The sequence below is a fragment of the Kryptolebias marmoratus genome, linkage group LG18, assembly GCF_001649575.2.
Source record: "Kryptolebias marmoratus isolate JLee-2015 linkage group LG18, ASM164957v2, whole genome shotgun sequence".
Taxonomy (NCBI): domain Eukaryota; kingdom Metazoa; phylum Chordata; class Actinopteri; order Cyprinodontiformes; family Rivulidae; genus Kryptolebias; species Kryptolebias marmoratus.
This window is the reverse complement of record NC_051447.1, coordinates 14084458-14106729: the sequence shown is the minus strand read 5'-3', so window position 1 is coordinate 14106729 and position 22272 is coordinate 14084458. Positions and strand designations below refer to the sequence as shown.

The 22272-nt window shown below is 39.7% G+C and overlaps 1 protein-coding gene across 4 annotated transcripts in view; it reads left to right on the top strand.

Annotated features, from left to right (window-relative positions):
• The first annotated feature begins 1407 nt into the window (after positions 1-1407).
• atxn7l1 (ataxin 7-like 1) overlaps positions 1408-22272 on the top strand; it is a 34248-nt gene continuing 13383 nt past the window's right edge. The window contains exons 1-5 of one of the 4 annotated variants that reach the window (XM_017414914.3): positions 1408-1585; positions 2130-2204; positions 10113-10217; positions 19372-19570; positions 19736-20181. In XM_017414914.3, the coding sequence (XP_017270403.1) occupies positions 1489-1585; positions 2130-2204; positions 10113-10217; positions 19372-19570; positions 19736-20181 (922 nt within the window). In that variant the 5' untranslated portion in view covers positions 1408-1488. Of the gene's footprint in view, positions 1586-2129; positions 2205-10112; positions 10218-16648; positions 17200-17294; positions 17408-19371; positions 19571-19735; positions 20182-22272 lie in introns of those variants that run through there. The other 3 variants (XM_037981219.1, XM_037981218.1, XM_017414913.2) reach the window with 3 other exon arrangements.

The following is a 22272-nucleotide window of genomic DNA, read 5'->3' as shown; positions in this document are numbered from 1 at the left end:
GAAGCACAACATTTTATACGCTGCGATATTCATCAATTTGTTCTGCTCAAGGAGCTCAATTTGCAATACAGACAAAGTGTGTCCATTTTAGGAGAGACATTTGGTTTTCACCCTGTTTTGAGCTGTAAAGATACGCAAGAAGAAGTGGTACTTTATTATTATTTTAAAGGCCTTTTTTCTCTTCACTGTTGCTGAGTTTATATTTCCAGCCACCAGAGGGCGGTGTAGTGCCATGAGCGCCACCTGCTGAGTTGACCTGACATCCTAAACATTCTTGTTCTGGATTAGAGGGAAATTTGGAAGAATTTATTTACATAGTTTCATAATTGAAAATCCAATTGTCTTTTTACAAAAAATATTGTGAAGTAATTTTTGTACTTTCCTGTATAGACAAAAAAAAAATTGTTAGAGCCAGAGATTGGCAGATCACTGCAACCTCCATCTGCTACAAAAACAATTGAAACAAAATATCAAGTTCAAGGACGCTTACATATGCTTTTTCTTAATGACCAAGATCATCTTATGATGAGAAATGACAGAGTTGTCGCAGCTGTAAACATTGTATTTGTTGTGAATGACTCACAGCTTCTACCACACCAAATTATAGTTTAATATCTCTTAAAATGACTGAGCTTTAGCCTTTTTTGTTTTGGCTAATGTCGACTAGCTGTGGCGGCCATCTTGAATTGGATTGACTCCAAAGGTTGATCAGCGGTGGAGGTACATCCGATAATTACTTTCTAAAGGTTCCATTAAAATCCATCCAGTGGTTCATGAGGGATTTTGACAACAGACAATCAGGGTTGATGACAGCAGTCAATGCAAAATGTTTTGAGCTGATCTCTTTCACATCGAGTAGCACTCTGAGTATGTGTTGCGAATGATTTTCAGCTACAATCACACTAAATTTTAGCTCAATTTCTGCAAAATTGAATGAGTTACCATCTTTGCATTTCCTAAGGTCGATCAGCTATATTGACCATCTTAAATCAGCTTGGCTCCAAAAGGTAATCAGTTGTAGATGTACATTTAGTGATTATTTCCTGAAAGGTTAATTAAAATTCATCCAGTGACTTGTGAGCTATTTTGCTAACAGACAGAACTGACTCCAAAAATATATCCTGTTCGTACTATGAATAAGTATTGGGAATTAGTCTCAGTTAATTTATATGGGTGTTCATTTTTCTGTATTTATTCCTCATAATTTCACGTTTGCTATTTATTCATTAATAGTTGCACAGCTGTGGCTGTGTGGTACACAGTGAACTTTTGAACTCCTTAATAGCTCCGTGTCTGTCGCTCAAGCCTCTCAGTCCTTCCGACAAAGGCCGAGCCGATCCGAAACTTGCCGGCAGTGACGTCACCGCATCTCGTTCTTTCGTTTTTTCGTCTGCTGCGTGCGAAGGGGAGAGAGAGAGAGGGAGAGGGAGAGCGAGAGAGAGAGAGAGGAAAAAACGGCTCTCAGCAAAGCAACAAGAAGGAAGAGCAATGGCGACACTGGATCGCCAAATACCAAGTCCGGATTCCTTCCTTTGCAAGCCATGGTCTTCCTTCGTTAGTGCAGCTAAATTACGTGTTGTTGACAGTAAGTTCGCGCGTCGCTTGTGTTTCTTGGGGTTTTGTTTTTTTGTTTTTGTTTGTTTTTTTGCTGACAAAACTGTCGGGAGTGTGCGTGGTCTCAAAACTGTCTGTGATTGAGTTGAGTAAGCTCCTCCACCACCACGCAGGGTCTGTCAAAGCGCGAGCAAAGTAACTGTCAAAATAAAATAAATAAATAAAAAATACCAGGAGAAAACGCAGCGTTCGCAGCTCGCTTTAGCAGCCGTGCACGTGCGGGGAGAGCGCAGCTAGCTTAGGCGGTTTTTGTGTGCACAGTTTTTGCGCCTCGCCGACGCGTTCAGTCACGATACGCTCAACTGTCCAGCTGTAAGTTTTGTTAGCTTTGACAGCTCCCCGCTCGCGTTAGTGAGCGCTAGGCGATGCTAATGCTAACGTGACATAGCCAGAACCCGACAGGGCAGCGGGAGTGTGTGTGTGTGTGAGTGCTGGGGGTTGCTTCGCGCATGGCCTCGCGAAGTTTGTTGTAAATACCCCTGTGTGTTTGTAAGCGGGGTGTTTTGTTCACTCAGACGCTGTCTCGCCAGTGGATAACGGCGACAAAGCGCCTCGCTGTCCCGCTGACGCCGCGAAGCTCGGTAAAGAAGGTAAGGAACTTGTAGTACCAGCGCTGTCACGTAGCACACGGGTGGGTGACGGTTTGTTATTGTTTTTGCTGCACATCCACAGCAGCTCCCGTGTTAACCACTTTCTCAAGGATGGGGGGGGGGGGAGAAAAATCATTTATTTATTTTATTTATTTATATAAGCTGATGGTGTCAGCTTATATTTACATCATCTTTAAAGATATGTACCAATAATTAATAAACAACAGCGATAATATTTAAATATAGTCTAATGAGAATTATGGAGACCAGTTATGTAATCTGTTTATTGTTGTAATCTTGTTATTTTCATGCAAGAAAATGCAAGAAATAACATTAAGTCGCTTTCCCCACTTTATGCCCATCACCCTCAGAGTATGTGCTGTGAATGACTCTCAGCTACTACCACACCAAATTATAGCTCAGTATCTGATAAAATGACTGAGCCATCGTCATTTTGGTGTTTGTTTATTAAGGGCAGATGGTTGTGGCAGCCATCTTGAATCAGGCTGACTCAAATGTTAATCAGCTGTATTATATCAGTCTATATATCTGCTAACAAACACATACACAAGCCAAGACATTATCGTCCGCCTTTGTAATTTAAAGCATCATCTACAGTTCCTATCCTATATGAAAAAAGGCTGCTTTTTAGATTTCTTTTGCCTGATAAAAAGTGAATTTCTTAGATAATTCTGTGGCCCCTTTTCCTCACCTTTTTGAGCAGTGAATATATCGTATCTGAACTTGAACATTTAAAGCTTTACAGGCGAATGGAAGTTGTTTATAAGGTTTAGGTGCACGGTAAGGTTGTGTTTGGGCTCTTATAATGCTTTAAAACTGAACAAAGAAGGTAAAATGTGATAGTTGGCAGTCTTGGTTGTTGAGCCTTAGGTTCCCCGGTGTCTGGTGCTGATTATCATAAGAGAAGATGGGCCATTTACTCACACATATAATATAAAATAATATAATATAATGCAATGCTGGTTTTGTTAGTTTTCCCAAACGAAATTCAAACACATTATCCTTATTTGTAGCTTACCGTTTTACTTTGTGGGTTAACTAAATGTGGTTTTTACATATTTCTTGTCCCAAAAATCCTAATTATTTTTCTTCAAACTCAAAAAGCAGAGCTGACATGCCTGGTTAGGTGTTAGATTTCTCAAATCCAGCTCTTCCAATTTAAAAGCCAGTGTTTTTAGAGCAAAAAGCTGATTTGCTGCCTGGGGAAAATAAACTAATGAGTTCATGGCTTCATTTTCAGCGTCTGAATCAGAGTACATTTTAATATATTAGCATGTTTGATCTTTTCAGTCAGTGATTCATTTGCTTATCCTAACGTGGGCACAGAGCATAGCTTTAGGGGGTTCCCTCATAGCTCTGAGCTGGTACCTTCCCTCTCCAGCCTCCCCCTGTGGGGACAGACCCAGCAGAGATCCACACCTCGCCGTGTATAAATACCCCGCCGGAGCGTTGGCTGCAGCGTAGCACACTTGAGTCACCACTCGAAAGTTTGAATGCGCCGCAGCCCTCGTACGAACACGGAGACGCACGCCCGGAGCCGGGGAAACTCTTCTCACTCTCACTGGTCAGATAGCAGCCTCCCCTCTCCTCCCACGCTCCCTCGCATGCCTAGTCTCCTCTTCTGTCAGAGCCAGACGGGAGCGGTGCTTCCAGAACCGCTGATCTGTTGGCAACATGACACTGAGGCTCGCTGAAACCGATATACAGACACTCAAACGCCTCGCACAAGGAAAGATAATGTAAATGCTATATTGTGGGACTGCTGAGTCAGCATTCACACTGTTGTTGTCCTGTTAGTAGTTTCTGTATATTTCCGTGTACTACTTCTTCTGTAAACTACTTCTGCATACTTTGGGCTTTTTTACCTGTTCAAATATCAAAATGCTTAGCTCGATTGAAAACATAGAGCTATGACGTTTGGTTTTTGTAACTATTACAGTTTTCAAAATACTTAATTTTATGTACAAAACTTCCCTTTAGAAATCGATTAAGATCTCTTCAGTTCCTTCAAAATGTCACCTTTGAAATCTGCTTTAGCTACAGTTTTGCCACTTTTAGCTTGTAGCTAATAATTTGCTAATTTAAGCTTTTAGCAAAGATTTCTCTAGTTTTAGCTTTTAGCTACAGTTTTGCTTTTTTTTTGGTCTGTAGCTATGGTTTTGCTAATATAAGCTTTTAGTCATTGTATTGCCGATTTTGGCTTTTAGCTACAGATTTGGTAGTTTAAGCTTGTAGCTAATATTTTAAGCTTTTAGGTAAGGTTTTGATCATTTTAGCTTGACGCTAACATTTTGCTTGCATTTAGCTTGTAGCTATGGTTTTGCTAATTTAAGCTCGTTTCAGTTTTTCTCACTTCTGCCCTTTTAGCTACTGTTTTGCTAGTTTTAGCTCCTTTTTGTGCTGGCTTTCCTTGTTCAATCTCAGCTTTTTCAACATATTTCATCAGTCATTCCGCACTCAGCGGTAATGCTTCGTTTCTGCAGGAAGCGCACGTTTCTCTACTTTATAAACTCATAAGCAGCAGAGAGGACTTTATTCTGATCAGGTGTAATTTAATTCCTCCGCTCACACGCCTACAGTATTTATAGATGCTGGATGTGGCCAATTTGGCAGGGATTGATGTGCGCCGCAGGTCATTAATGGCATCTGTATCGTTCTCGCTCTCACGCGCAGCAGAGATGACGACAAGCAGCAGAAAGTCTCTCTGATAGGACTGCCAGCCGCGTTCATTATCTCACTACGAATAGAACGTGTTGTAGTGTTGCTATTTGTGTTTACATCCATCTCTATCACCTGCTGCCGAAAGGAGGACGACAATAATGTTTTTGCCCGTGTGTGTGTGTTTGTTATTAAGATACCTGATGAACTACTTGATTAATTTTAATAACCTCAGTTGTACAACACTCTGAGTGTGACTTCTTGTGATATCAGATAATTTTGGCTCGTAAATTTAATTTCAAGGTTTGACCAAACGTCTACAACTCCATCATATCCCCTTTATTTAATTTAGATCATTTTATAGCACTGCTGTAGTTTATATTTCAGGGTACGTTGGTATCTTTAGAAGAACCTGTCTCAAAGGAAACTGCAGCGAAGGCACTGATCTGCAAAGGAATCGAGCACACATTCTGCAGGCCGTGGTACAGAACCAGTGTCAGAGAGGACGCTTTCTGTTGGTTTGAAAAAGGTTTGGAAGGGCTCTGTTTTCTTGCAGACTCAGAATTAGTCATAAAGCAAATGAAACGTTGTTGTTTGTACTTAAATGATTGGAGCTGATATTAGTCATGTTATTCTGACAATTTAGAGCTCAAAAATACAACAAATTTGTTTTTTGGGGACTTTTTTTTTAATTTAATACAAGTTTCATAACATAACATATTTCTGGGCTGAAGATAAATGAAGACATGGTGAAAAAGTTTGTATCAGAAACAAGCTAAGATGATTAAATATTTAGCCAGAGAAATTGCACTTTCTGTGAAAATGCTGTACGAAGGCAGAGTCTCGATGATTTTGCTCAAAATTGTTTGATCAACGAACTGAACTGTTTTAAGTTAAAACAAGCAGAACAGACGCTTTAATCCGCTAAACCGTAATTTAAAGCTGAAATTATTAAAAAACTGAGCTAAAAGCTTAAATTGGCAACATCCTAGCTAAAAGCTAACATGTTGAATCAGCATTCACACATTATTTTGGTGAGTTTTCACGTGATTTCACTCGCCTGAACTTGCAGATTTACTAGTTATATCTGAATCAAATCGAATAATTTGTGTATTTATTTAGTTTATATGTATGTATGGGTTTGCATACTTGTTACAGTTTATGTGACTATATATCTGAACGGTTTTACTCCTTCCTCTTGGTAAAAGTTGCACTGTATCATTTTACACTGTGCAGTTTTAGTCAATTGTTTGAACACTTTGTGAAAAACAGATAATAGGATTTTTTTGTTCTTGTGTTGGTGGGCTGGACTCAGCAGCATTAGTCGTCTGCCAACTGCTAGTCAGCGTGTTTACTCTAGCAGACATTTTGGTACGGGACCAATAATTATCTGGTTTGTCTGTTCAAAATACAACTTAGGCAGAAGCTGTAACTCAACCTCAAGCCTTCGTCTCAAACTAGAAGGGTTTGATGTTACTGAGACATAAAATAAATGCCGTAAGATGAGTCGCCATCTCACTTTTTTCCATTTTGTTTGGCGTTAAATTTAGGTGTTATTCAGCTAAGCTTAAGTAATCACTGCGTCTTATTTTTTTTTTTTATGTTTTCTTCTTCAAACACTATTTTACCAATGGGAATTGATTTACTAATTCCAAAAAAAAAAAAAAAAAACTGAAATCCTTGTTCAGTGATGGATTACTTGCGTAGCTCCAAACATGCTTATTCACCAGTTACTGATTGTTTTTGTAGGTCATTTTCAGGCCCGTCAGTTCTTTGGCAGACTCTAGTCATTGGCTTGAGAGGCATGCACACAATTCAGGCAGGAAATAAACACTAGGCTTGCATTTGATTTGGCAAACGCAGAGGAAATTGTTCTTTTAGTAGTCAAATATACTTTCATGGCAGTGTAGACCTTTTTTTTTTTGTTTTGTTTTGTTTTTTCTGGCCATGTATTTTTAGGATTCTGATTAACACGCCTGTGCACATAGGCTACAGAATTTGACAAACTAAACATGTCAAAAGGTGTTCTCAGGTTTTAAAATCACTCTTAATATGAAAGACATATAATTCCTTCAAGGAATACATATCGCCCGCTGCTTTTCATGACAGAATTTTAAGCTTTCTCATCTTCTGAAGAGAAATAACGGAACGACAAGGCGTTTCGGTCAAACTTTGCAAATGTTTTGTGCAATCTGATGCAATACTGCAAGATCTCATTTTACCTTTTAGCTCTAAGACTATGTGGAGGATGATGCTCGGCAGGTACCAAATTATAACTCAATATCTGTAAAATTACCTGATGTTGCAGCCATTTTTGTATTGGCCGCCACAGCAGCGACCGTAGCCATCTTAAATGGGTTGACTCTAAAAAGTTAATTAGTTGGTGATGTACGTTCAGTAATGAATTTCTGAGTTTTATAAAAATCTGTTCAGTGGCTCATGAGCTATTTCGCTAACCCAACAGACAAACATTCACACACATACATAAACAAAAACAGAATAATTAAATATACTGACAGTAATTCTGAGCTCAAAAGGGACCATAGTTTCCACTTTATAATCCGTTCAGAATAAACTAAGATGGCAGAAGCAGATGCTGGGATGCTCCAGGTTATCTTCATCTTTTTCTCCTGAATCTTAAACTTTTTAGGGGAAATACTTTTGTTACCTACAATATCTGTATGGGAAGAAAATGATTTTAAATCATAATAAAGTACAATTAGGTCACAAGAAGATACCAGGCTATTTTGTCTTTTTAGTCGTTTCAAGTCAGAGCCAAGAGTTGATCAAGTTAACTTTATTCATCTAGTCTGATTTGCTTTGATACTGTGCTCAAAATGTTGAGAGATTTTAAGATGGCTTGCTTTGCAGTTTGTTCTGACTTTAAGGTTTTCACCGGGCTTAAATTGAAGTTGTAGTAGAAGTTGACCTTAAATCTTACAGTAGAATTACAAGAAGTGTTATCATTATTTAAGACCAAACTCAGTGATTTATTTCCTAATTTAGCAGCATGCACTATGCATGCCCTTCCTGCTTTTCCACCCACCTGTCATCCAGTCCACTTCCTTTGACAGTATCCTCTGTCAGTGTGTCCATTACCTGAGATAAGGGATTTTGTTGAGGTGCGCTGAAGTGTGGCTGTGTTCTGTAGAACGTAACCGCTGCGATAAAAGTGGGAAAATAGGGGCCCGTTTTTGTCATTTTCTGCTCTGTTCAGTGCGACCACGAGTCCGTGGAGCTTGCGCTGCGAGTCCCCGAAGACGCGGTGCTTGAACACAAACGGCTGCCAGGAGTTGGCAGAAAAGGCCCGATTTTTCAGTCCTATTCACGCGCAGTCATGGAAAACCGAGGCTTAGCATGCTAAGCTGGAGGAAAGTTCAACCTTGTAGTAATATCGGTTTTATTACCTTGCTTTGACAGCGGCGTACTTTAAAAGATTTGCTGTCTGTAACCTTTAAAAGCAGCAGGAAGAGGGCTGCAGTTGGGCAACACAGTTTAACCTCAGTTCTTGCACCATTTTCAACGAGTTAACGTCGTGAAACCGGCTCTGATCTTTCACTTGTGTGTGAGCACACATCGACGCTGCCAGTCACACACTTCTGAAGTTCGTGTTCACCGCCGGCCGCGTGACAAACGTGCAGCCTGTGGTGTGGCGCCCTGTGTCTTTAACAGTCTGAGCTGTCTCTTCTGACAGGCAATAAGCATGACTGTCAGGATGGCAGCCATGTAAGGTCAGGACAACAAGCAGTCAGACACCCACACAATCTCTGGTGTATATATATATATTTTTTCCTTCCTCCTGTGTGCTTACTTGAACACACACATCCCAGCTCCCCTCAGTTTGTCTGGCTTAAGCCCTGTGCTAATAAGTGCTGTGATTTCTGTCAGCAGGGCTTGTTTAGGTTCAGGAAGATTAGGTTCTCAGAGCTTAGCCAGTGGAGATAATAGCTGCTTTCCAATAGACACGTTTGTTTTTCCTCAATATTTAATGTAATCGTGTGTTTTTTTGTTTTGTTTTTTTTCTGTTTGTTGAGTGGGCGGAGTGTCTTTCGGAGCTTCAGGCATAATGTAGCGGCGCTCTAGCGAAAGAGGATTTAACTGTAGGGAGTTTTCTGTGTGAACTCAGTTATCCATCATTCATCTGTGGTAAATTGGTGGTTTTCCTGGTGATGGTGACAGAGGATAAACACCTGTCAGCTCGACTACAGGGCAAGGCTCTGTTCCAACAAAGCTTCAAAGTATCCTTATGTCTTTAAACAAATTAGAAACAAATGGTAGTATTTAACTTGAGTCATCTTTCAGAAAATAAAGCTGCCACGTTTTTTTTTTTATTGTGGCAAATTATATTCAAGCAAAAAGAGCTTACAGTGAAAAAACAAAGCAGAATAAAATCTTTATTTTCAAAGTTTTCTACCATTTGAGAATTGACTGATTGGGGGGGGGGCACCAGTGTTATTAAACGAGAAAGGGAGAGGTCACAATAGTCTCAATTCTTCAAATTTGCTATTTTAACTGGACTTCAAATATTCAAAAAAAAAAAAAATCACTGTCTACTCTTGGCTCTGAGTTGTACTGGAAGTTTCACGTGTGAAGTGTGTAGAGCAGTCCAGTAATACTATGATACCGTTGTGTACTTAAAAGTTTTCTCCTTTTCCAACTTGTGTCCATTGAGCCAAAAAGAGAGAAAGCAGCCTTTAAGTAATCAAGCAAATTCAATCCTTCTATTTAATGCAAGCTCTATAAAACAAAGAAAATGTGCAGGATGGGCAAAAATATATTTTAGTACTTCTCACTGACAACTGCTTTAGTTAATTATTGAACTGATAGGGTATGTTCAGAAGTTTCGGCCCATAATAAAGTTTTAAAGTCCCTGACTTAACATTACACCATTTCAACATGACACAAACGGTGCAGATGTGGCCAATTAAAACAGATTCTACGTCTCATCTGCTCTGAAAATGTTAAACGATCAACGTTTAGTTCCCTCTTTAAATGGATCGCTTGCTCCTACAGATTTGTTAAAACTGGTATTTTGGTTAGGCGGTTTATTTTATCACGCAAGACCTAATCATTTTAAAGACAATTGTTCTTCTGCTTTGGAAATGCAGATCTGCATTCCAGTACTGTCGAAGTACAATCCTGGAAACCATCATTCTGCCTTCACGTCTCATTTGTCTTTTAAATGGAATATGGCTTTGACTCTTCACGTGTCTTTATGTCTCTTTCCAGAGATGCCTGTCTGCAGCCACTTCCCAGCACTGGAGGATTTTTGTCTCGTCGTCTGCCATGTCTGCAGTAAGGTGGTCACTCCTCAGGGCATCCTCACACATTATGGTAAGAGACAGCAACCCCCTTTTTAAGCATTTATCGCTGCGGTCCACTTTAAAAACAACCTCATTGCATATGTCATTTACACAAACACACGTGTGCCCTCGAAGGCTGAGAAACACTAAATAATTTACAGGTATAGCCTTGTAAACAAGCATTTTCTTTTGATAAATATGGACCAAGTCATTTATGAACATATTTTTCTCTTATGGTTGTGCTCAGAAGGCAGGGTGGTATTATTTCCTGTTCAACTTAAAGGAAAATTTGTTTTATGAAGAAAATATTATTTTTTTTATTGTGGAGTTGGAAAATATTGCTTGAATAAGAACATTGGAGAAAGAATGCTTTAACTATGAACACATCTAAGCTGGTTGTCTTTTCCAAATAGGTTGGCTATGCTTGTAAAATGTGATTGTTGTTGCTATGGAGACCATGTTCTTTTGCTGTTATCCCTAATAATACAGCTGATGTGTTGCTCAGTCATTATCAGCACTCATAAAATGTGTAACCCAGCGTTTGAGGAGAAGTTCAAATTTGAAAAAAAGGGTTTATATTTTCAGAGGATATTTATAGAAAGTGAACTGTTATTGATCAGCTGATGGAGTTACATCACCGCTGCACCCTGCTCTCATTGGCTCCCCGTCCGTCTACTTCCTGTTTGTTTTTCGATCATCGCTCCACTGAGCACGCTCGCATCTGCCCGCAAGCTGCTGCTGCTGCTTCAGCTGTCTGTTTGAGCTGGGTGAGGCAGGGTGTGTGGGTGTGTGTGTGTGGAGGGGGCACACGGTCACGCCTAATGAACTCACACACAAAGACACTTCTTCCAATGTGGAGGAACACTCGCACACCCTCACTTTCTATTTCTTAACAGAAAAAAGATTGGTGTTAATGTGAGAACACACACACACACACACACACACTCTTCAAAACTCTGGGCAGCTGCTGTTGTTTTGTCCCTGCTTCTGCCCCCCCCCCCCTTTCAGGCTGTCCCTTTTCCTCTTGTTGGCAGAGTTTCTCTGTGTTTCTGTCCTCGGGTGACAGCAGGTCTGAAGCACGTCTGCACACACATGCAAACACACAGGTGAGAGTGGGAGTCTCCCAAGAGCTTCCTGTAAAACCAGTGATCCCTGTGAGAACAGGCAGTTGTAGTTTGTCAGCAAGTAAATTCATAATCATGATCATTTTGGGCAATAATGTAACCACTGTCACTGAAAACAATTATTCATTGAGTTTGGACCTAAAGAACAGGAAGTTTTCCTGCTGAATTTTCCCTTAAAATAACAAATAAGTATTTATTCAAATGTAGGCTACTTTATAAAATAATAGGCACAAATAAATAAAATCAGTAATAAAGTACACTTCCACTATAACGTAAGGCCCTGAAAGGTATTTAAAATCAAAATCTGCCTGTACATTGTTTCTAAGTATAAAAACAAAACCTCCCAGTCATTTTGTAGAATAAAGTTCCTCTTGTTTGTTTCATGTGAGAGTAACTTTTTCTAAAAAGTCTTTGCTTTTTAGAAAATAAAAATAGACTGTGGGATTTCTTATCTGTTGTTTTGTTAATGACTTATATTTTTATAAATGTCACGTTCTTCCTGGCATGTTTTCAGGTGAAAGAGTTTGTTAAAATGATAAAAACACTTCCCTTCTTTCTGGTTTTGATCTGACTCTGTGTCCTCGTGCGTTCCCCGTCAGTCATTCACCAACTAAACTTACTCAAAAGTCAATTATCTGCCTGTGACAAAACAAAAGTGTTTCTATTTCTGTTTGGATGTGCAGTTTGTTTAGCTTACCCCCCACTTATGTCCAGTTAATTCCCACAAATTTCTGTTATTCCCAAGATAAGTTTCCAATTTGAAATATTTCCAAAATAACTTCACTTCCAATGAAAGGTTTTTGGAAAACGTGTCCAGGAAGCGTACCAAAAATTTTACCGCCCCCCTCCGCCTGCATTTCTGTTTCTGAATACCCAAAACTTTACTGATTTACTTTGGTGTGAGCAGAAGTTTGATTCGAGTCGTAGTTGTCTGTTTGCTATTAATGAAAGCGTTTGATTTTTACAGCGTTATAAGTGTCGTAGTGCTCCTCCTGACCTCTGCTTGATGGATTACCTTCAGCAGGTTGCCCTGGCAGGACAGTTTTATGTTGTTTTCTGCATTTCCTCCTATTGTTGCACATTTCTATCGTGTCCCTTCAGCATCTTTTACAAGCACGGCACCGTCGTTCCCTGCTGGGAATTCCACTTTAAATGTTGTGACCCTATTCGGTTTTGCATGCATCCGTCGAAGGCTTTATAGCTCTGAAGCTTCCACAGAAATACATAGACGCAGAACTGAAGGGAACCGCCTCGGGGGGGTCACTGGCTCCTAGCTATACATGCCGAGTTTGCTGCTTATTTTTGCCTCATTTGAACAAGGGAGCGAGCTCGCGTCGAGATGTCACTTCCTCAGTTCTCACATTAAGATGTACTCAATTTTTCCCACCAGAAACTTGCTCCATTTAGTGGATTTGTGTGTTTAAATCGTCTTAGAGTAAAGCAAGCATGTATATTCTTAGCATAAGTGCCTCAGTGGGATATAAACTAAATCCCTCATTCAGGCAGTGTAAGTAATATGTCCTCTCTGGTGGGCTTTCTTATAAAAAAAAATTCATAAAGAAAAACTTCAGAGCTTATTACAAACCCGATCAGGATGCAAACGTGTCTGTGGTGAAGGATTTCCTTCCACTGCAAAGCCAGCTGTAAAACTTAATGAAACATGAGTTCTATAAGGGCAACTCTTGTTCGCATAATGTATTCGAAACGGCATTCCACGTGTGCTATTATCCCCCGAGCAGCGCAACACGCTTGAAAATGCATGAGTCACTGCAAATGTATGCTTTTGAAGCAGCGTGTTTAAATAAATCAGGGCTCCACAGCGCTTTTTTGATAATTCACTGTATTCCTTCCACTTCCCGTCGACTACCACTCCTCTTCTTCTGCTGACCACCTCCCTCCTGCTTGTGGCCCGCTGTGTGTGAGTAAGTCAGGCACATGATGAAAGGCTCATGTTGTTGCCGTTGGTGGGAGCGTGTGTATGTGTGTGTGTGTGTCTCTCTCTCTGTGTGTCTCGCTCTCGGTTTGCTCGCCTTGCAACTTTTCTCCGGCTGTGGATTTATTGAGCTCTGAGGCAGATCAAATCAATTCTGGATTTCCTTTTGGTTTCATTTCGCTCCTAAATTTACCAGTGATCGAGCTGCTCTTTGTTTCTACGTTTTTAAGTGGTTGTTGTTCAATGTGTGTGTGTGTGTGTGTGTGTGTGTGAGTGCCCAGGCTTCTGTGTTATTGTTCTTCTCACTTGCTGTTTGGCTGATGGTGGAGAGATTTGCCTTTAACCACAGAGGCTGTGTTTAGTTTCCTTTACCGGTGGTGAGTGATATTTTGTTGTTACCGCAGTTGGCTGTATGCAAACTAATAGCTGAGGTGTGGCCTAATTTAATGCCACTTGGTTCTGAAGTTTTTGGAGTCATTTTAATTTACTTATTACTTGGTTGAGGGCGTGGAGGAAGGTCGAAAGAAATAGTTTTATCCTCTCATCTCACACAGACCATGTATACAGTCAATACCACAGTTTTTACTTCACTTTGACTAGTTAGTTTCAGTTATCGACGCTTGTTTTGGCAAAAACAACATTGTCTTTGAGGTTTGTTTACACTGAAAAACCTCTAAATTACTTGCTTTGTCGGCTCTTATTTGTTCCCCAAAATCTCTATGACAACTTTTAAGGACCTGCTACATCTCTTTCACTTCGTGTTCTTCGCATGGCAGTTTTTATTGTTCGACTTGTGTTCATAGTGTATTGCGTTTTTATGTGGCCGGTGTTTGGTTCCCAAACTGCAGAGCAAGTTTGTCACTTTTATGTCGTGTGTGTGAAACGGTTGCATCAACATGTGCTTTAAAAAAACTTCTTTTCCCTTCAGAGAAAACACTCAAAACTCACATTTGACTAATTGTTTACGTAAGCAAACACATTTTAGCATTGCCTAAATATCTGTGTGCATATGTGTTCAGTTGTGTGTCAGCAAAATATCTCATGAATGCTTTTATTATATTTATTGTGCCTACTCACCAATAGTGCCACAATTTAATGTAAATTCTAAATTAATTGAAACAACTTTAACAGACTGTTTTGGAGTAAGACATCTATTTTTACATCGGTATTTTTTTTGTGTGTGTTTTCCATTGTAACTTAAGTGTTTTCATTTCACACTATTTAATTCAAGTTCTGAAGGCAGCAGCTGTGGTTCCATTTAACACTAAAAGACCAAGACAGATGGGATTTCTCAGATCTTTTTCCTCCTCGTTTTCTCATGTCAGTTTCTCTCCTCTCCTTCTCCCCTGCTCAGCATAAACAAACTCAGCTGAGCTCTGAGAGCCTCCTTCCTCATCACCCTCTGGCTCCGCCCACAGGATGAGTCAGAGTCCAATAAGAAGCCAGCTGGGCTCTCAGCATCGCCATAACAACAAGCAGGCAGGAGAGCGTAGCAGGGAGGGCGCCCTTGTGGTCCAGCGGCTTAGTGACCTTGCCTGGGTGTTTGTCCATGTATTGTAAATCAGCGTAGTTAGCGTCCAACTGGTTGTTCGTGTTTCTGGTTGAGTGGTGAAAAAAAAGAAAGAAAATCTGGCTTTTCTGTGGGAAAATTAGTTCATTCATTATTTCTTCCTGCATGGTGCTATCTTACAAGCTGCATGCGTTTGTTTCTTTTTATTGACAGGATTTAAGTTTTTTTCTTTGCATTACAATCTTCATTTGTGTATTCATGCTGTGCGCAGGTTAACTTTTATTTGGCTCTATTTGTTACTTTCTGTCCTACCCTGAAACATGGAAACTTCCCCAAAAAAATGGTTGGCAAAAATGAACATAACTACACAACTAAGTACTGTATTTTCCGCACTATAGGACGCACTGGATTATCGTTTTTTGAGAAAATTGAAGGCTTTTAAGTGCGCCTTATAGTCTGTATAGTGTATGTATAGTCTTGCATTAATGTTAGTCTGTCCGATCTATAGACACATTTCAAACATAGGTTTGTAATAAACATACACTTTGATGGTGTAAAAATTAAATGAACTTGATTAAAAACAACAATAATATGAGTAATAATAATAAATGGCATTTTATGGCCTGCAGGCATAATAAAAACTTGTGGAAAATTTAGGTTTTCATAATTTCTGAATGATTTTAGTACGGATGGGAATCTTACGACTGAACTCAATTTCTATTCAGTTTGATTTATGAAATGATTATTGACGCATTATCTTGAAACGTAAATGACTGGCCTCATTTGCATAAAAACACTATGTATTCATGGCTAATAAAGAGTGCACAATATTAGGTAAAATGTAAAACTGATTAACTGATTGACATTATGTAAAATGTAAATTAAAAAAACAGAACAATGAAACATGAATGTTTAAACTGAGAAATTATATCATTGTCTTTTTTAAAATAAGGTTAATTTGAATTTTGTGGCAGCAGCACATCTCAGTTTACATTTTACACAACATCCCATATTTTCCAGTATTGGGGTTAAATAGCAATATTCTCATAGCATCAAAAAAGAAGCTTGGAGCCATAAAGCTGAGTTGACTAAAATGGTGAAAGTCCAGTTTGTGAAACGGTGAGAAAGAACATGTGAATAAATGTGGGAAATGTGTGCTGCATACTTGCGAATGTGACTCTGGACTTTAACCTCGTAATTCTGAATACAGCTGTCTGCCTCCGCTTGGTTATTTACACACCTGTCCCCCCCTCCACACACACACACACACACACATCGCATGCACAGATGAAACTCCCACAAAGAAAAGCACTGTACGTCTATTCCTTATAGGCTTTGCATCATTACTGTTGCAGCTTCTGCATTAAACAAATGCAGTTATAAGTTCTTCCATCATACCATGTCTTCTTCATATACGTATGCATATGTATACATACTCTGTTTCAATTAGTACTTCAGATGCTCCTAAACACACACACACACACACACAGAGTCACCTGCAGCACATTTATACCCATGCACTTTGAGCAAACACATTTTGCATGTTCGACTCAGCACTGTCCTGCTGTTAGGAGCCTTTATTTCTGTCGTCTTTCAACATTTGTTCAGCGAAGCCTCATGCTGCTCGCCGGTTACACCATTAAACCGAGAGAAGGCAACATCACTGTGTGCTTTTGTTTTTGCATGAATTGGTTCTTAGATGGTAGAATCCATTGACCAGCTCTTCCAAAGCATTAGCTTATGGATTTTTTTTTTTGTGCTGGAATATTTCCTCTGTCTTCATCTTTACCGTATACGCACGAGAATGCCAGCATTCTTCTTTTATAACTCCAAGTTAGAGTTCAGATATGTTTCCTTGCTTTCACACATGGGTGGCGATCTTAGACTGAGATTGTCTTATTCTGAGAAATGAATTATTACTATTTATTTTCAACCTTTAAAATAAAATCATGCACAATCTCATCTGATTTGTGATATCGCTCATCTTGCGTGATTTGTTAGCATTTGGAGTATATTATCAGCTACTATTATCACCATTTTTGTGTAGGGTATGGTTGATTAGCTGTGGCAGCCATCTTGAATTGAACGAGCTCTGCACAGAAGTCGATGTTTGTTTTAAACTTTGATGAATGAGCTCGTGAGTTTCCGTGCGCTATAAATTCAGAAACAATGACTCGAGTGAAAGCAAAGTGTGTCGCCGACTAATCTTTTTACCTGAGCTTCTCTCATCAGGGCACATCTGACAGTTTTGCCACTTCCTGAACTTCTTGATTCTTATCAGCAGATAGGAAATTCAGTCTAGATTTTGGGCCAGTTTAATCATAAAAGAAAAAGAAAAACCTGCTGCTTTTACACCTCTTCAGAAGCAGAATAGCTCACTGTACAACTTTACATGTTTCACTTGGTTTCTGAGTTTTGGCTTCGGCTGCACAAGACGACAGTTTCGGTGTGTGTGGTGTTTTATTTATTTTTTTATTATTATTATTTTCCCCCCTGATTTCTGAGCGTTTACGACGTGTTCACCCCTCTGTTTTCATTCAGGTAGCTGGGCTATAGTTTCCCTGTGAGACAGACACAGAGAGAGACAGTCCTGGACCACAACCCCCCACCCCCCTACCCACCCTGCTCCCACAAAGACATGCATAGCAAAAACCGTAAGTGTAAAAGCTCCTCTCCTCAGTTTCCCTCCCCACTTCCTGACAGCCTTGTGATTTACTCCGTTGTGCATTTCCTACTGTGTGTCTCCGCAGTTTGCACTCACGTATTGGGATCCGATTTGGGTCAAAAAGGTGTTTAGGATTGTTTGCTTCTGATTGAACTTCATTACGATGGAGTTCATCCAACAAGGACACTTCAGATTAGTGCTGGGCATGTTGCTAATTCTGATTTGGAAACAGTTTGTTTTTGTGGAGATAATGAGGCACAGTTTTGTTTTGTTTTTTGTGATAGAACATAAGCATCTGGTCCCAGAGTAGTAAGAAAAATGTCAACATTGGTCTAAATGGCATGATAAGCTACCCTTTACTCCAAAAAGGTTGCAACATATAAAATGTAAATAAAAACGGAATGCGATGATTTTCAAATTTCATAAACCTATATTTTATTCACAGGGGAAAATAGTGAACGTATCAAATGTTGAAAGTAAGAAATTGTACCTTTTTGGGGAGGAAATAAAAGGTAATTTTGAATTTTATGGCAACAAAACATCTCAAAAAAGACAAGACCATGTCATCAATAGTATAGAAAAGTAAGTAGTATGAGTAAGAAACACATGGAAGAGCATTTTGCAATGAATTGGATTGATTGGCAACAGATTAATAATAGGACTGGGTATAAAAAGCATTTAAAGAAGTTGAATCTCGCAGAAGTAAAGATAGGAAGAGGTTCACTGGTCTGAAAAAAATATATCTAAAAGTAGGGAACAGTTTCAAAATAATTCTGCTCAATGGAAAATTGGGAAGACTGAATATTCAGTCCTCTATAGTTCATAACATCAAAAGATTTCAAGAATCTGGAGAAAATCTTTGCTCAAAGGACAAGGTCGAAAGTCAGTATCGATGTCTGTGAACACGAGGCCTTCAGGGGCCTCAGCCTTAAAACCAGGTCTGTTTCTGTTCTGGACATCACTGCATGGACTCGGGAACACTTCCACAGATCATCGTCTGTAAACATAATTCTCTGTGACATCCACAGATGCTGCTTGAAGCTCCATCATGTAAAGAAGAAGCCAGATGTGAACACCATCCAGAAACGCTGCTGTCTTCTCTGGACCAAAGCTCATTGGTCCACAGAAAACTGTTCTGTGGTCGGACAAATTGGCATTTAACCTTTTTTCGTGGAAATCACAAACCACCACATTCTCATTCTAAAGAGGAGAGGGACATCCAGTCTGTTATCAGCACACAGTTTAAAAGCTTGCCTCTCTGATGGTATGGGGGTGCATTAGGGGACAGCTTGCACATCTGGAAAGACACCATCAATGCAGAACAGTTTATACAGGTTTTAGAGTAGCATGTTCTCCCATCCATCCATTTTCAGGAATATGCAAGGAAGGCATCCATTAACAGCATGGCTCTGTTGCCGAAGAGTCCAGGTCCTGAACGGGCCTATTGAACATCTAAAATCCTACATTGGACAAGAATGGGACAACATTTCCTCCAAAACCTCCATCAGCTGCTCTCCTCAGGTCCTAGAAATATATAGATTGTTGTTAAAAGAAGAGGTGATGCTTCGCAGTGGCCTTGTCCTGTCTTTTTTGAGCTGTGTTAATGGATAAAATTAATTTTTTTTTCCTTTAAAATGGTACCATTTCTTAGTTTAAACATTTGATATGTTTACTGTGTTCCATTGTGAATAAAATATGCGTTTGAGATTCTGTTTATTTACATTTTACACAATGTCCTAACTTTTTAAGAAATGAGGTTTTACATTCAGCATGGCACTCAAGGTGTAATTTAATGCAAATCACAAAAATGTACCAAAAAAATGACTCACTGGTGATGCATGATTACATTAGGAGTGTACTAAATTTTAATTTAAAAAATATATATTTTGTGCATTCTCTGTTTAACATCACATATAAAGTATTTGTCTCTGTTTTTGTCTTGGCCTGTTTTAGAGAAGCGACACAGCTCCCCGATTCCTTCCAGGGGCCCCTCGGTTCCCATGAAGCCCAAAGCACCTGCAGTGGCCCCCGCTGTGGCTCCCAGCCCCGGGGACACTCTGGCATTCAGGGTCCCCAAAGATTACCCTCACTCCCGCTTCAGCAAGGCGCCGCTCGCCGTCTACCCACCAAAGGGGGCTCGGAACAAGACCTGGTGTGTGCGCACTTTGCTTTTGAACACGATTGCATCCTTCCTCACATCCCCAGAGTAGTTTTACAGAGACCCCGAGTCTGATAAAGGCCACATGTTGCTTTTAACGCCTCTAAAATATTCATTTTCACTTGTTTTACTCATTTTTTTCTTTGTGTTTCACTGCAGTGTATCACTACCAGTTGTGAGTCTGGAGAAGATGCCTTGTCTGAACCGAGCAGACTCAGCTTCCCACGTGCGCCTCTCCTCCACCTCCTCCTCCTTCTCCTCCTCATCCACCCTCTCCCCACTCAAGTCCTCCTCCTTCACACCCCCAGCCTCCCAGCGCTCGGGTGAAAAGCTCACCAACGGCCGCGGCAGCAGCGGGCCGCCCACGCCGCGCTCCATCACGCCTCCATCCTCTCTAGACACATGGCCCAGTCCCGCTCGCTCGCCATTGGACAGACGGGCAGCGTCGACGCCGTCTCCCTCCCCGGTAGACAGGAAGTCCGCGACGTCCCCTTCGCCCTCACACCGACCTGTAGCTCTGCCGCTGTTGCCGTCACTCTCGCCGAAGGAGAAGAAGCAGCAGAATGGGACTAAGACTCCCTCCAAGTCCCACAGGAGACTTTCAGGTCAGACACTTATGTTCATTCAGTAAATGTTACGCATGGGAATTAAAAATGGTTTTACTTTTTTGCAAAGGAAGAGTTTGGGTATCCTTCTCTTTACACACCATCATCTCTATATCTTTGCTTAAAGCTTCCTGTTGGAATCCATGCATAAGTTTAAAACCTGTTTTTAATATTAGTATTTTTTTGAGCTCTACAAGACTAAATGTTTGGCTGCTCAATGGACAGAGGAGAGGTGATACGAAAGACTTAAAAACAGAAAGATATTTACTAATATTCTTGTCTTTCTGTTATTTTAATGATACTCATAACAACACCAGAAGAGGCTAATCTCTTTTTTTTAATTCACATTTAGATAGCCAACAAACCCGGCCTAATTTTTATGTTTATTTAAACTATGTACTTTATTATTTTACGTTAAGATAGTTAATCATTTTTCACAAATATAGAAAGGACACATAGACCTGCATAGTTCAGTTTTATCTTTTATAAAAGGGGTATAAGCTATGAAATATTTTTTTCATCCTTAAAATATTATTTCTTTTGTTCCAACATGTAAAACTATCAGTAAACATCATAAATGTTTATGGGTTTTTAGTTTTACTATGAAATAAACTGTAGTTTTTTATATGCAGTGTTATATAACGCTTTATGAGTTGGTATATTTATTTCAAGCTTTTAGGACATTGGTTAGAAAAGCCCCCCCCCCCATAGCAAAGTGGACCACCAGTTGATGATCACGGTTCTTCTAGCACATTTTGCTGCTCCGGACACATTTATTGTCGTGTGTGAAGGGGCAGAAATGGCTCTTTTGATTGTAGAGAATTGCAGACCCTCTTTAACACATTATTGCAGCTAATTCTGGTATCGTCCTTTCATCATCAGATCATTCTCCACCTCCTCCTTTCTTGTTTCTCTTAAGTTTTCACTCTGTCATGTTTTTTCTTCCTTCCTCTTCTGTTTTGTTTTTTCCTTCCATTTCTCACTTGTCTTGCTCTGCCTTCCTCATCGTTCTGTCTTCCTGTCTTGCACCCGGTTGGTATCCTGTGTGTAGTTGTCGTGAACCGTGCAAGTAAAGATGTGAGTTTGTTTATGTCTCGGCACGTGTTTGTTGCCCTGTTGTCCATTAGCGCAAACACAAAGATTACAGGGATTACAGGACAGGTCAGGATGAGATTACAGCCTCCACACAGCAACAGTTTAAGATAACCTGCTGACTAGAGGGTGTAGTCGGGCTGGTAGTTTGTACTTAGAAACAAAGAGTACTCCTTTTTACTTGAAAGCCATAAATTTGATGGAGTTCAGTTTAAGATTTCATCCATTTCCAATTGCTCCAAAAGCAACAGTAATGTTTTATGTGTTTAACGAAAAATATACCAACAGAAGGCTTGTTTTATATCTGTAAGCAATAAACTTCACGTATAAAAAAAGAAACAAATTTCCATTTTTAACGTTACCATAAGCTGTCATATTAAGCTTTACAAAACTCTCCATTAAATGTTTTGCATAAAAAATTCTTAATAAGACAAAAGGTGAAGTTACTCTTCCATTTAAATTTATGATGACCTCTTATCTGTCCACAAATTTATTAATAATAGTAATAATACTTTTATTTTTCCATTTTTATTTATAATGCTCTTTCCATCTTGAGATCTCAAAGGGCTACAAAGGGGTAAAAACAAAACACACAGTTACAATAAAAGAAGTAAAATAAGAGATTCAAATAAACATCAAAGGAAGTGAACCAAAGATTTTACTAACAAAAAAAGTCTTAAGATCTTTTTCTTTTTTAAAAAAAAAAACAGACATTCAAACATTTGGCTATTAAAGGGTGCAAACGGTAGGTGTGAATCCTTCGGCACCTCACGATCCAATTACAATTCAGAGGACTGCGATGTGATTATTAATTCATTATTGATGCATTTTGATTATCTTAGAACTTAAATGACTCCAGCAGGGGAGGGCCACCACCCTGCACGTTTTCCTTGTTTCTCTGCTCCAACACACCTGATTTGAATCAGTGGGTGATTAACAGGCTTCTGCAGAACATGAAGAGGTAATTTAACCACTGAATCAAGTGTTGGAGCAGGGAAA